The 15,101-nt window shown below is 42.5% G+C and overlaps 1 protein-coding gene and 1 long non-coding RNA gene across 3 annotated transcripts in view; one reads left to right on the forward strand and one right to left on the reverse strand.

Annotated features, from left to right (window-relative positions):
• The window catches only part of LOC117363805, a 136,986-nt gene that overhangs the window by 70,253 nt on the left and 51,632 nt on the right, over positions 1–15,101 (forward strand). The window lies entirely within an intron of this gene.
• HEATR5A (HEAT repeat containing 5A) overlaps positions 1–15,101 on the reverse strand; it is a 257,530-nt gene that overhangs the window by 30,183 nt on the left and 212,246 nt on the right. For both annotated transcript variants that reach the window (XM_033952160.1, XM_033952161.1), the window contains one exon: positions 8,749–8,876. In XM_033952160.1, the coding sequence (XP_033808051.1) occupies positions 8,749–8,876 (128 nt within the window). The remainder of the gene's footprint in view (positions 1–8,748; positions 8,877–15,101) is intronic.

Below are 15,101 nucleotides of genomic sequence, written 5' to 3' on the forward strand. Positions count from 1 at the left end.
CATGTCCTTTTCACATCCACACCCCTCTAGCAGTTATACATCAATTATCTCCCACTATAGCACCAATTAGCATCTAATTTATCAATTAGCTTATGCACATAACTGGCATAACATTTGACATTCGCACAACTGCACTCTACAACTATCAACCAAATATAATGATAATAAATAAATAATCAACTCCATTATTGGCAAATAATTTGGCCGCAGCTTTATTTAAATTCAATAAGTTTTAATAACCATGTTTACAACTTATCACTTTCTTCCTAGGCGACCACTCCCCTCCCCAACTTTCCTTTCCCTCCCTTCAGCTAGTCGGTCACGACCTAGCTGCTCAACCCCCAATTCCCGTCATCATATTCACTTTACAAATCCCATTTGCGAGACCTGCGGTGTCGCCAGGTCTCACCATTCTCTGTGGCGGTGCCGCACACAGAATAATAAACTTAGATACTTTTACACCCCTCACCCAACTAGTGGCCGCCTGGCATAACCCCATTTACCGCCAAAGCGGTGATAGCTAAAGCTTGTCACCGCTCCCCCCAGAAATAAAATTAGCTGCGGCCAGAAGAATTCCCATAAAGAGACTCCAACAAATCTTGAACAGTAGAAAGAAAAATATCCAAACCAATATCCGACAAGTGGACACCATCCGGCCTGTACAGACCTGGACAGTCTGCAGTCAACAGATCATGACTCAGCACCATACCTCGCATCACCCCCAACCAGCGGGATACCTCAACATTCACACGCTTACGTAAACGCTCAATGGCAGGCACACTTCTGGCATCCTTCCACACCAACCGGGGGATAATCTGGGACCAAACAATGCGAGTTAATGGAAAGTGACAGGCAAGAATCATCAAATCCCACTTCATTTGCCTAATTAAATCAATACCTTTTACATGACATAAATCATTCCCACCTAAATGAACTAATATCAAATCAGGATAAGAAGAACGTTCTGCTGCAAACAGAGTGGGTAATAATTGAGTCCAGCGCATCCCCCGCTGTCCAAGCCACTGAATGTTGATACCCAAAGCAGCAAGACCAAGATTCATGCCCCAACGAGATTCCACTGCATGCTTCTGCCCCCAAAAGATGAATGAATGCCCACTGAAAAGCCCAAAATTCCCTCCAAATACCCTGCTACCTAATTCTCCCTCTGTCTCCTACCCTCCCGATATCCCACAACTTTCTCACACAATCTTTCCCAGCAATTGCGCCTAAATCAACCAATCAGCTCCATTCCTCTTCATCCAATCCCTGACTGCTATATCCTCACATCCTTGCAACACCATTCCCCAATCACCCTACTTCTGTCCTTCTTTAGCCAATCACCACTAGTTAATAACCCCTTCCCACTCCCCCCCTTTTCCCTAACAACAATGTTGCCGTACAGTGGCTCAGTCAATGTTATCAGCCCACTGCTTCAATCAATGGGCTTCCTTTATTCTATAATCTGTGCATAAAATTTATAAAATAAGGGGGGTTTATGTATAATTTTTTGGCAGTCAGGAAAAATTGTATTAAAACCAAATGATAACCACTGCCCAAAATCTTTACAACAAACTGCTTGCAAAAATGTCAGAATAAATATAAGAGTCAGTGCTTTCTCAGATGCTTACCATAAGTGTTCTTTACACACATGGGTGATGTCATCTGACGGTGCCAATGAGGAACACATTTCCCTAGGTTTTCATGAAAAACTTCAAGATCCTTTTTATGTGTAACAGTTTCCATGTCTGCATGCTTACACTGTGTGCCTTTGTTTTGTACTTAACCATATGAACTAAACTCCACTGGAGAAGGGAAGTTTTGTGTGAATGCTGACCTCCTGTCTTCAGAGAAAACCTGTGAGAAGTAAGCAACTTTGCTTTCACTGAAGGCAAGCAGTTCACCATGGTCACAAACACAGGACTTCCTAGCTGAGGGTTGTTGCTCAATAGCTTGCTCTAACCAGCATCTAAACATTGATGAGATATTAATACATGGACTGATTTCAACACTAAGGCTTTAGAGATCTGTTCAACAGATGTTGAGCTTAGGTGGGCCAACAACGCAGATATGGCTCTGACATTATGGCCTTTCAAATGCCCACCCAGGTCAAACCCGGTTGAGTTTAAGTGAAGGATATAAAATTTTATAAACAATTATATACTGCTCTTTTTAATGCAGCATCCCAAGCTTATTGGGACAAAAAAGAAAACACAAGTATGTTGGTCTTTAAAAAAAAGACACATGATGGCAGATAAAGACCAAATGGCCCATCCATTCTGCCCATCCGCAGTAACCATTATCTCTTCCTCTCTCTAAGAGATCCCACATGCCTATCCCAAGTTGTTCATCCACTCCACATAAAACATAAGAACATAAGAAGTTGCCTCCGCTGGGGCAGACCAGAGGTCCATCCTGCCCAGCGGTCCACTCCCGCGGCGGCCCATCAGGCCCACTGCCTGAACAGTGGTCTCTGACTAATTTTATAATTTACCTCTAATCCTGTCCCTATAACCTTACCTCTACTCCTATCTGTACCCCTCAATCCCTTTGTCCTCTAGGTACCTGTCCAGACCTTCTTTGAAGCCCTGTAGCGTACTTCTGCCTATCACATCCTCCGGCAGCGCGTTCCATGTATCCACCACCCTCTGGGTGAAAAAGAACTTCCTGGCATTTGCTCCTTTGCAATCCAAAATGTTCAGGACTAGTTCACTTTTGTTAGCATGTGGCCTTGGGAAAATGTTAGGCAATAACTTACTGTTTAAGGGAGAAATCCTTCATGGCCTTAAGGTAGTAGTTCAGTGTGTGTGATTTGTATGACCCTGCTATAGTGAAGCTTAGTAGAAAATGGATAAATTGCATGGACCTGAAGTTCTCTGGCCCTGTGAGCTAACATGACTGCCACCTAACAAAACCCACGTGAGGCACTTTAAGAATTCAAGAGTTTAAAAGCTCAAAGATGGCTTACATCAACTGTATTACAATGATGTTTAAGATCCCAAAGTATTAGGCTGCTTGTTAATAGTGATCACAATATGATCAAATTTGACATAATCACTGGAGGGAAGATATTAAAGAAAACTATTGCAATAGCACAACTTTAACAAGTGGGAAATCATGCAAACATAGTTCATGGAATTCTTCCAAGCTCTTCTGCATGTGCTCGTGTGTATGTGGGGTTTTTAGCAGCATGTTTCTTTGTGTCTTTGACTTAGAGAAGAAAGGGGAAGGAAAACCTTGGATGCAGTGGTACCTAAACATTCTGTGGTTTTGGAAAGCGTACCAACATTAAATCAAGTATGATAACGTATTAAACCATTAGATGACTCCAATAAGATTTAACCACAGGGTGCCTCTGTCCCATGGCTAGGGCCAGATTTTGAACCACAGACAAACATGCATTTGTGGGTCTCTACAGTGAATCTTTTACTTCTTTTCTAAACCATCCCCATAGAATCTCATTCACTCTTTCAATGGGCTTCCAACTTTACTTCTTCAGAAGTATAATAGGGAAAAATTATAGGGCCTAATACTGGGCATGGTAGCAGCAGTAAGTTGTGAAGGAGAGCATGGGGACTGTCCATGCATAGGCTTTGAAAGGAGTGACCTATAGTAGTAAGAGCATTGGGTTGATATCCAGGTAAATTGGATAAGTCATTTTCAACTTTATCTTGCCTTTGGTATAAACCATTGGTAAGGACCACTCCAACAAATGAGATTTACAAGTGATGTGTCGAAGCTACAAATCTATAAAGGCTTCATAACTAGAAGAAACTACAGAAAATTATATTTACCAGTCAATATTCAGACCACAGGGGTCAGCATGTTTTTCCTATTGTGGGTATAATTAGACTTGGATCTTCAATGCTAGGCCATGTACAGGCCCTGGTATTGAATATTTGAGGCACTCAGTGGTCTTAACAAATCTTCGCCCAGGCCTCCCTGTAAGCCAACAACCTCTCTCCTATTCACGGGAGTTCAGTGACTGGCTTGGTGTCATTGGGGCTTCTTGGGGGATGCTGCTGGGTGGGAACTTGAGGGTTGAGCTCGCCTGGAGTCTTCAAACCTCTGTTGAAATCTGTGAAACAATCTCTGTGCACAGGACCCCGCTGAAGACTGATAAAACCATCAAGAACCACGAAAATTACCATGGCCTGTCCTCCAAGGGTTCAAGGTCTACTGTCTGGCATAGATTTAGGACAAGGATCTGCCACTTTGGCCATAAGATCATCCAGCCCTTTGCCAAAGAGCATTTGGCTTTTGAAAGGTAGCCTACTCAATGTAGCTTTCGAAGCAGAATCTCCTGTCATTGTCTAATCCAGAGCATTCTACAGGCAGAGACAGAATACGCATAAACCTTGCTCATGACCCTAAAAAACCTCTTATAGAGCATCTGCTACTTAATCCACCCCCAAAGTTATTAACTGGGGGAAGCCGTTGCCCTCCGCTGCTGGAGTTCAACGCAATCTAGAATGGCAGGTGAATGCAACAAAGGAAGCTGCAACCGCCACCTTCAATCCCAAGGCCAAAGCCTCAAATTGTCTTTTGAGGACTAAATTGACCCTGTCATCCTGCACATTCTTCAAAATCACTCCACTTTCACTAGGCACTTTCACTTGCACTAGGCTTGGTAACCTGTGCTACAAGGCAAAGAAGTGCACTTGGTAACCTGTGCTATCAGTGAATCTACCTTAGGCAGGACAAACAGCTGCTGAAAATCTTTGTTATAGTCCTAGCTACCTGCAAGGACCCTTTCAGAGCCTACCAATGCTCTGTTAATATCATTGTATTATCTGGATGTGAAAGAAAAATGTAGTCTTGAGTCTTAGAGCTGGTCATGAAGAACGCTGAGTAGCAAAGGTCTAGGGGGTTTCAGCTGCAATTCAAAGATTCTGTAATGATCTCCAGCAAAGCCACCGGTTTAAAAAAACTGGAACACTGTTGGGTCTTCCCCTGGCCCAGGGCTGCCACAGACTCTTTACCGGTAGCCCCTGCCTGAGATCCTGAATCCTCTAAAACTGAAGATTCACTCTGAAGGAGTAAAGGCATTGACTGACCTCCAGTCCTTTACTGACTGGACCTCTGGTTCCTGCGGCAGAACCTTCAGAGGTAGGTCTATGCTCTTGTGAGGACAAACCCCCATGTGCAACCGCTGGCATGACCCCAGATGGTATAGCCAGACCCCGAATAACCAAATATGCTTTGAACATTAGACTTACAAAATCAGGGGTATAGCCATGAACAGGATGCCCTGAGGACCCTTGCAAGGACTCCCATTATCGCCTCTTGGGCCCAGAGGCATCTGCACATCTGCATTTCACCGAAAACGCTGAATCGCTATTTGAGAGCTCTAAGAGGGATTTCTGACTCACAAAATAAGCTTCCTGTGACTCCATAGCCTTAGAGGTACTAGAGCCTCTCACCTCCTTTACATGCCCTGAGACATATAATAATAATAATAATAATAACTTTATTCTTGTATACCGCATTACCATGGAAGTTCTATACGGTTAACAGAAGAAGAGACTGTACATTTACAGTGATGTTACAATTTCGTTAATGTTAGATTTACAGAAGCTCCTTGTTGGCCATCCAGAGCAAATCTGGCATGAATTCAGGGTCAAACAGCCTAAGGTGTCCATCTATAACAATTTTAAACAAAATCAAGGTGCTTTGAGGTAGATAGAGACTTTTAAAATCAAATTGAGAAATCCAAGATGGCTGCCACAGCAGCATTTTGGCACCCAAAAATGGCCCAGGAAAGTTAAAAAAATTTTCAGCAAAGGTGGGGAACCCTAAAGCATGTCCCCAAAACCCCCAAAACTGCAATTACATACCCCCTCCAAGTCTCTCATAGACTATAATGGACTGTACTTACAGTTCTGTTGGTGCAATGCCTGCTTTAGCTGAAACAGCAGCTGAGATATGAAGACGACTCCTGCCTCAGACAAGCATGTAAAACAAATCTAAATGCTTGTGTCTTTGGGCTGCCAGTCAGACCCTGAGAGAATCTGAAATCCCAGACCCCCCACAGCTCCAAACACGCCATTGGAGGGAGGGGGGAATGCAGCTGGCATCCAATAGAGTTCTCAGGACTGACATGGGGCCTCACAGTCTGCACTTAAGCTCCAGAAATGACTCACTATCAGGGGAATGGTTCCCAAGCCAACAAAACCTTTAGTGCAGGCTGGCTAGGTAGGTGTCCCGTAAAAGGGTTGCCCTCCCAGCTACAGACTTCTGACCAGAGAATCTGTGTCTTCTTCCAGGCAGAGCTGGCCCAGTAACAGAGCTGGCCCAGGCAGAGCTGGCCCAGAAGTAGAGAATGATGTGAGGATGGCTTCCGGGTCAGCCACATGTAGCATGCAAAAGCCGCTGCACACATCCCTGCAAACAAGTGTCATTGAAGGCAGGAAGGAGCAGTCGGTTGGAAGGATGACTGTTGAGGTAACTGGGATCCCTGGCTGACCTGGAAGGATTCCCTCCGACATCAGCTCTGACATCGGAGGGAAGCCTTCCAGGTTGGATTTGGCGGAGGGGGGCCTGTTTATAAATGGAATCTCCTGCGGCAGCGAACGCATTGGGTGTGAGTGGGGGGGACTGTTCAACTCGTGATAGGGAAGGAGGGTGGCTGCTGGACTCATGAGGGGGGATGCTGTTGCACCTGTGATCACAAGGGGGGATGTTGGATGCGCAATGGTAAGGGGGGCTGCTGACCCGGAGGGGTGGGAAGGGAGGCAACTTGTGCAGATCCTTTACTGTGGGGACAAAGCCATTCACAGCTCCACAGGATGGTGAATGGCCTTATCCCCATAGCCATGGCAACCAGTTGATCCCCCCCCCCCCCCCGTTCCGGCAGGTTACCTGGGGCTACCCGCAGGTAACAGTCACCATGTCATTTTCTACTTTGAAGTACTGAAAAGTCTCAAACTCTGGATAAATCCTCCAAAATAATAGACTAGAAGAAGAGCATATCAGAAAGACATCTTCCAACTCACAAGTAGAAGGAGAAACTGAGGAGCTACAGCCCAGCCCAGTGATGCAGAAGGTGGAGCCGAAAAATGTAAAGGATGCCTTCTATACAACTCGCATTAGAGGTGAATAACTCACTGGTTCAAAACTCATATGCCTTTTTCACTAGAATAGATTTTTGTACTCATTAAGTTGGCAGTGGCTAAGGAGGCCCAGTCACCAGCTACAGAAGTCTTATGTTTACCCTCCCCACCCTCTGGACTTTGTCTTCTAGCCTACAGAATGAGGTAAAAAACAAAACAAAACAGTGCTTCTGCCTTGCTGCTTCCTCTTCTAATTTAACCTTGTAGGGCCCCATGGTCAAAGATCTAACCAGCCCTATAAACTTCTAACTGAAGAGGAAAATAGTTGTGGAGTATGAGCATCAGCTAATAAGTATTGCTCATAGACTCCCACCAGCTGAAGGGTGATCAGTTGGGGGTGATGAAGGCAATTATGCCAAAACAGGGTGAATGAGGGATAGAATAATACAATTATGTTGAGGGGAAGGATTTGATGGGGATACGATATGATTATATTATGGGGAAAGGAAAGGAGGGAAGCCAGATTAAGGAATGTGATGGGATTATGCCAGGGATGGAAAAGAGACCAATGTATTGGTGTTCAGACTGTTGGTGGGGGGGAGGGTTAAATGTATTTATATTGAGGTAAAGGTCCAATGCAGTTATCTTCCTAACGTACACCAAAATGTAAATCCATCTCACACACTCCAACCCACTCATTCACCACATTCCTTCCTACAACCCATTCCTATATTCTCTCTCATTTCTTCTCTGACATTTGGTCACTTCCCAATACACTCCTTCACCATGCTTTATCCCTCTCAAGAATGCGGCTGAATGAACAACAGACAGTGCAGTTGACCGCTGGAGGGCAGACAGAAAATAGCTGAATAACCGCATAGTATAGGATGTCATGCTCATCAGGATCTTCAGTCTATGAAAACTGGGGATCTCCATTGCCATTTTCCTTTTTTTTCTCTCTGTGGCTGAATTTCATTGGCATGTTGGGCTTGGTGAGTACCACCAGCACACTTCTTTTCTTCAAGGGTTATCTTCTTCTGTTTGTGAAGCCAGGATATCCCACCAAGCCAGCTTTTTTGCTTTCGGATCCGCTTTTGGTTTCCCTAGTCTTGCCAGGGATATCATCTCAAAAGTCAGTGTCACAGACAGAACAGAGAGGGAAAACATTAGCACTTTTTTTTTAAGTTTCATAAAGCATACCAAATTCACATCTATTGCTCTCCATGGAAAACAGAGGAGGTAAGTGGTGAGAGCATAGGGACAAAGAACTTCATGTATCCTTCAAGGGATCTTCAATATTTCCTGAAAAGCCTTGAAAACCTATTCCTTGTTGCCATTATTACATGACATCCCACCTATATATGTATGACTGGTGAATTGTTTGCCTTCAGAGAAATTATCAACCTCAAGACCAAAGCAGACTATTATAATACTTTTCAAATTTAGCTTTTAAAGATGCAATTTTGATTCATTCTCAATTAAACATCATCAGTAGTGGACTAGATCAATACTAATCTCCTGGCTAAAATGGCATCTACACAGAAGGCTCAAAGATTTAGAAAATTTAATGAGCTGACAATTCTCAAGCCTGTACAACAAACTACTAACATTTTTCCACAGTATTTCTGTAAATATTTATCTTTTAATATTTTTAAACTTAAAGCTCAGAGCTCATGGTGTGTATTTCTGCCTATTTTACCTGGTCTCCGCCTATTTTTGATCTAGGCCAAGGCACATCGAGGAGCGCCTGCAGGGCATAGAGGCACGCAGTAATGCTTTCCAGTGGAGCATCCGGGCGGGGACAACACAGGAATTCCACACTGATTCCTACAAACAGCAGATTAATAAACTATGGGTATGGAAAATGCATTTGATATATCACCTTTCTGTAGTACAGTAAATCCAGTTTACATACATTGAGGAACATTTTCAAAACATACGTCAAAGTCCGATTTGGACATATGGAGCTAGACATCCAAGTTGGCAGTAAGAACATGCTTATTTTCGAAAGGCAAACCACCAAATGTCTAGAAATAATTTTATTATTTTTTTTTTTTTTTAATCCTCTATCTGTACATCCAGGCCATTGGGACACCCAGACCGCCAGGATGTCAAGTTTCAAGTTTATTGTATGTTTGATTAATCGCTTACTCAAATTTCTAAGCGATGAACATATCATTAAAACTACATACAATTAAGGTGGCAGCAAAACAAGCAAAAACTAAACATACGTAACAGGTTAAAGACTAATATTACAAACATGTAAAAATGAGAGGAAAGGATGGGTAGATAAATATAAATTGCTGATAGAAAAAAAGACAATTATGATAAAAAATGCAAGTTTCAAATTTATTTAAAAATCTGATTTGATCGCAATATCATATTCCAATGTGATTTACAAATAATAATAAAATCAGGGTAACCCCCCCCCACACACACACACACAAACACATACACAATTGTTAAAACTATGACACTATAGGACACAAGAGGAAAACAGGTTTAATTATAACTCATAACAAAATAAAATGAAAATAGAGGTTAAGAGAGTAGGATGGGAATAGTTACCCACTTAATTTTCATTTAGAAGATTTTAGTTCACTATAGAGTGTTTGAGATTTATAGAATTCAAGCAGCTCAGTAGAAAGCGTCCTTAAAGAGCCAGCTTTTTAAGAGACCTTTGAACTTACTAAGTGATTTTTCTTCCCTAATATAAATTGGAAGCGAGTTCCAAGTTTGAGGTGCCCAGAACAAGACCACTTGGACATGGGAGGGGCCAGTCCTGTAATGGACTGGCCACCCAGACATGGTAACATAGGGCACCGTTGTGAACTTCACATAAAGGGTGTCAGATAAACATCTGAGCAGAACTCCCATACAGGTTATGGTGAGCCCCCAAACCCACGATACCCACCTGTCTACAACCCAAATAACCCTTATGGCTGCAGGTGGCACCTATATGGCAATAGAGGAGGGTTTGGTGTGTTCACATTTTCCACCATGAATGATTAGCGTGGCTTATGGGACTTTCTATGGTTTCCTAGTCCACCCACCAGGATACTTAAGATATCTGTGTGCAGCTCTACTAGGCTTTCCTATGCCAGGTGCTGATGTTCTGGAGACAGGTATGCATGTTTGTATTCTGATTTTTGTATGTGTGAGGGGGTCTGTGAGCACTGGGGGAGTATGGGGGGGATGTGTTACCTTGATGCATGCAGTGGTCATCTGGTCGGTTTAGGCACCTAGGTGGCAATTAGACCCTTCTAAAACAGGTCTAGTTCTATCCAGGATGTCTTGCAAAATGTTTGATTATCGTTGCAAAATATCCATGTCTAACCCGCCCTTGAAACTGCCCAAAGCCTGCCCATAACATGTCTTCACCATGCCTATCTCATGCTCTGAAAATTCAGAGGCAGGAACACCTCACTAGGCGTACAGAAAGACTTTTTTTTATTATTGGCACTTGGACATCCTGGTGATTAGGACGTCCAAGTGCTGATTTAGGATGCATTTTGGACGTCTATGTTTTTGGATTATGGGTCCCATTATATACAGGCGCTTTCACTATCTCCTAGTGGGCTCAGATTCTAAGTTTTTGTACTTGGGACAATGGAGAGTTACCATGGTAGCAATCAAACCTGGATTCCCTGGTACTCAGCTCACTGTACTGTACAGGCTACTCCACAGCAAAAGCTTAAAGTACAGGAAGACAGAATGGCATATTCTGTGGCTTACTATTTCTAAAGTAACACTGTTGAAGTGGATTTACCCTGCATGTATTGTACCCTGGCAGTCTAAATAAGATATGTAAATGAGAATGAGCATCTATAATCTTAAGCAAACAGCCTATTATTATGTAAGCAATCTTGTGACCTTAGGCAGGTCACCTGCTTCCCCATTGCCCCAGGTACATTAGATGGACTGTTTGCCCACCAGAAAAGACAGGGAATTATGCTTGAGTACCTTCAAAAAGATATAAAAAGGATGGAGTCGGTCCAGAGGAAGGCTATTAAAATGGTGTGTTGTCTTCTTGATAAGGCTTATGGGGACAGACTTAAAGATCTCAATCTGTATACTTTGGAGGAAAGGCGGGAGAGGGGAGATATAATAGACGTTTAAATACCTATGTAATATAAATGCGCACGAGTCGAATCTCTTTCATTTGAAAGGAAACTCTGCAATGAGAGGGCATAGGATGAAGTTGAGAGGTGATAGGCTCTGGCATAATCTAAGCAAATATTTTTTTACAGAAAGGGTGGTAGATATGTGGAATAATCTCCTGAAAGAGGTGGTGGAAACAGAGACTGTGTCTGAATTCAATAGGGCCTGGGATAGGCACGTGGGATCTCTCAGAGAGAGAAAGAGATAATGGTTACAGCAGATGGGCAGACTAGATGGGCCATTTGGCCTTTTTCTGCCGTCATGTTTCTATTTTTCTATGAATAAATTCATGTAAACCGTTCTGAGTTCCCCTGGGAGAATGGTATAGAAAATTGAATGAATAAATAAATAAATAAAGCTTATTTATATTTAATGTATAAACCCTCTTTTCATAACAAACAATAGGTATACTGTGTGAGATGTATTATATGAGTGTTAGTTTGAAGTAAGTAGACACCAGAGCTAACAAAAGTATCATTATATCTAATATTTCAAAATAGGTCCAAATATTGTTCATTGATCAAAAATATTTGTACAAATAAAAAATTGATTAAATATACTGATCTGTCATTGAAGAGAGTGCATTAATCACAAGTTCTAATGGTTTTCTGTCACTTTGTCATATTTTGAATAAATCTTAGTAACTCAAGCTCTTCAAGTCACTGCAAGTGTAATCCTCATAAAGAACAATCCAGACGCTGCATTTCAACAAATAAAACTGTCTGCTCCAGTCTTTATATTTATTTATGTTTACTTAGATTTGATTAACTGTCCTTTGATAACATAGCAAAGTGGTGTAAAAAGCAAAAACGCATATGAAACACAAGAATAAAAAAGGGAAGGAGGAGCAAAGGAAAAAAAAAAAAGAGTGAACAGAATTACTCCAAGGTACAGAGAACCAAGCATAGCTGCCCTAGTTGGCAGAACCAGCAAAAAGAAGGGAGAGGGTATTTACTCTAAATTAAATACTTGGGCAAAATACCAGTACTTAATCCTGATTCTTACTTATTATTGAATATACACCGTTAATTATTTTGGAAGGGGAAGAGATTTTATTATATTGTTCATTTTTATAATGTTGGGGAAATAGGGAGGGATATGGGTTTACATATACAATTTCAATAACTCTTTGGATATATTTGTTTAATTGTTAAGTGTTTTACATGGAGTAAAGATTATTATTATTATAGGGATGGGGAGGTATGTTATGTGTTTAATGTGTTTATTATTGATGAATGGGATGGATGGGGGTGGGAATACTCTTATATATTCTTTAGGCAATAATTGTTAAGTGTCAAGTGATTTGTATGAATTTTATGTAGGAATATTGTACACTTGGTGTAAGATTTGAAAATGAATAAAGATTAAAAAAAAAAAAAAAAAAAACCCAAACCTGGGATGAGAAGTTTGTGTTCTGAGTTCAATATAGAGAGCATATTCCACCGGAAAGGTGTCGAATATACAGAAGACAAGTGGCTTATAACTTCCAGACAAATCCTTGAAGGTAAAGGAAAAGTCAGCATGCTAAGCAATGAGGAACAGAGAGAGTGCAAAGATATGTAGAGACTGAGCAAGTCAGTTAAATAATTGGGGGAGCCAGTGAAAAGCAGAGGTGTCACTTGATCACATCTGTGAGCACAGGATAGAAAAGACAGGAATCACATCAATGAGATGTTTAGTGAATGAGTCAAGAGGTCTCTAAGGGAGTGGAAATAGACGCTACAGTACCTGAGTGCCAGGGAAGAGAAGTAGCCAGAACTAAGTGTTTTGCTGGGATGGGAAACTGTAAACAGTCACGTCAGCCTCCAGGAGTTAATGATACATAGACAGAAGACTGCCAAGGTAGAGGAGAACCTTGCAGAATATTCCTAGTGTATAAATGTAATGTGTATCCAGAAGGGACACGAGATAGCATTAATTGCCAGAGTTTTTGGACTTGACTAGGGACCAGTCCCTATGAAGAGGCTGGGACTGTATTGAGAGGGAGAATCTACTTAAAAGAACTAAGCCTGTGAAGTAGCCCAGCTGACTATAACTTATTTTTGTGTACATAAATAAAGTACTTTTGACATTTACCTGCAACCTTTATGAGAGTCTGTCACATTTATGTGAGGTCTTTTTTTTTTTTTTTACTTAAATCTTTATTGATTTTCAATTTAAATTTCAAGTATTATACTTGTACAAAAAGCAATAATAGCATAGATATTAAATACAATGTAAATATAACTCATAAGTTAATAAATTTACTATTTATGCTCAAGTCCTCAACTTACATAGAAACATAGAAATAGACGGCAGATAAGGGCCACGGCCCATCTAGTCTGCCCACCCTAATGTCCCTCCCCTACCTTTGCCCTGTGAATAGATCCCATGTGCCGATCCCATTTGGCCTTAAAATCAGGCACGCTGCTGGCCTCCATCACCTGTAGTGGAAGACTATTCCAGCGATCAACCACTCTTTCAGTGAAAAAGAATTTCCTGGTGTCACCTCGTAGTTTCCCGCCCCTGATTTTCCACCGATGCCCTCTTGTTGTCGTGGGACCCTTGAAAAAGAAGATATCTTCCTCCGCCTCGATGCGGCCCCTAAGATACTTGAACGTCTCAATCATGTCTCCCCTCTCTCTGCGCTCCTCGAGCGAGTATAGCTGTAATTTGTCAAGTCGTTCTTCGTACGGAAGATCCTTGAGTCCCGAGACCATCCGGGTGGCCAATCTCTGCACCGACTCCAGTCTCAGCACATCCTTGCAATAATGCGGCCTCCAGAATTGCACACAGTATTCCAGGTGGGGCCTCACCATGGATCTATACAATGGCATAATGACTTCCGCCTTACGACTGACGAAACCCCTTCATATGCAGCCCATGATTTGTCTTGCCTTGGACGAAGCCTGTTCCACTTGATTGGCAGACTTCATGTCTTCACTGACGATTACTCCCAAGTCTCGTTCTGCTACCGTTTTTGCTAGGATCTCGCCATTAAGGGTATAAGACTTGCATGGATTTTGGCTGCCCAGGTGCATAACTTTGCATTTTTTGGCATTGAAGTTGAGTTGCCATGTCCTAGACCATCGCTCCAGTAGGAGTAGGTCGTGCATCATGTTGCCGGGCATTGAATCTTCGTCTGTTGTGCATTTGCCCACTACATTACTTAGTTTGGCGTCATCGGTGAATAATGTTATTTTACCTCGAAGCCCTTCTGCCAAGTCTCTTATAAAGATGTTGAATAGGATTGGGCCCAAGACTGAGCCCTGTGGCACTCCACTGATCACCTCCGTCATTTCGGAGGGGGTGCCGTTCACCACCACCCTTTGAAGCCTACCTCCAAGCCAGTTCCCAACCCATTGCGTCAATGTGTCGCCTAATCCTATAGAACTCATCTTGCTCAGCAACCTGCGGTGTGGTACGCTATCGAATGCTTTGCTAAAGTCCAGGTACACGATGTCCAGGACTCCCCAATATCCAGCTTCCCCGTCACCCAATCAAAGGAGCTGATCAGGTTGGATTGGCATGATCTCCCTTTAGTAAATCCATGTTGTCGGGGATCCCGTAGATTCTCCTCATCCAGGATCTTATCCAATTGGCGTTTGATTAGAGTTTCCATTAGTTTGCTCACTATCGATGTTAGACTCACTGGTCTGTAGTTTGCTGTCTCCATCTTTGAGCCTTTCTTGTGGAGTGGAATGACGTTAGCCGTCCTCCAGTCCAACGGGACGCTGCCTGTACTAAGGGAGAGGTTGAAGAGCGTGGACAGTGGCTCCGCCAAGACATCACTCAGCTCCCTTAGCACCCTGGTATGCAGGTTGTCCGGCCCCATTGCTTTGTTAACCTTGAGCTTTGACAGCTCACTGTAGACACTGCTGGGCGTAAACTCAACATAAGAACATAAGAACA

Source organism: Geotrypetes seraphini, chromosome 7 (genome assembly GCF_902459505.1).
Source record: "Geotrypetes seraphini chromosome 7, aGeoSer1.1, whole genome shotgun sequence".
Classification (NCBI taxonomy): Eukaryota; Metazoa; Chordata; class Amphibia; order Gymnophiona; family Dermophiidae; genus Geotrypetes; species Geotrypetes seraphini.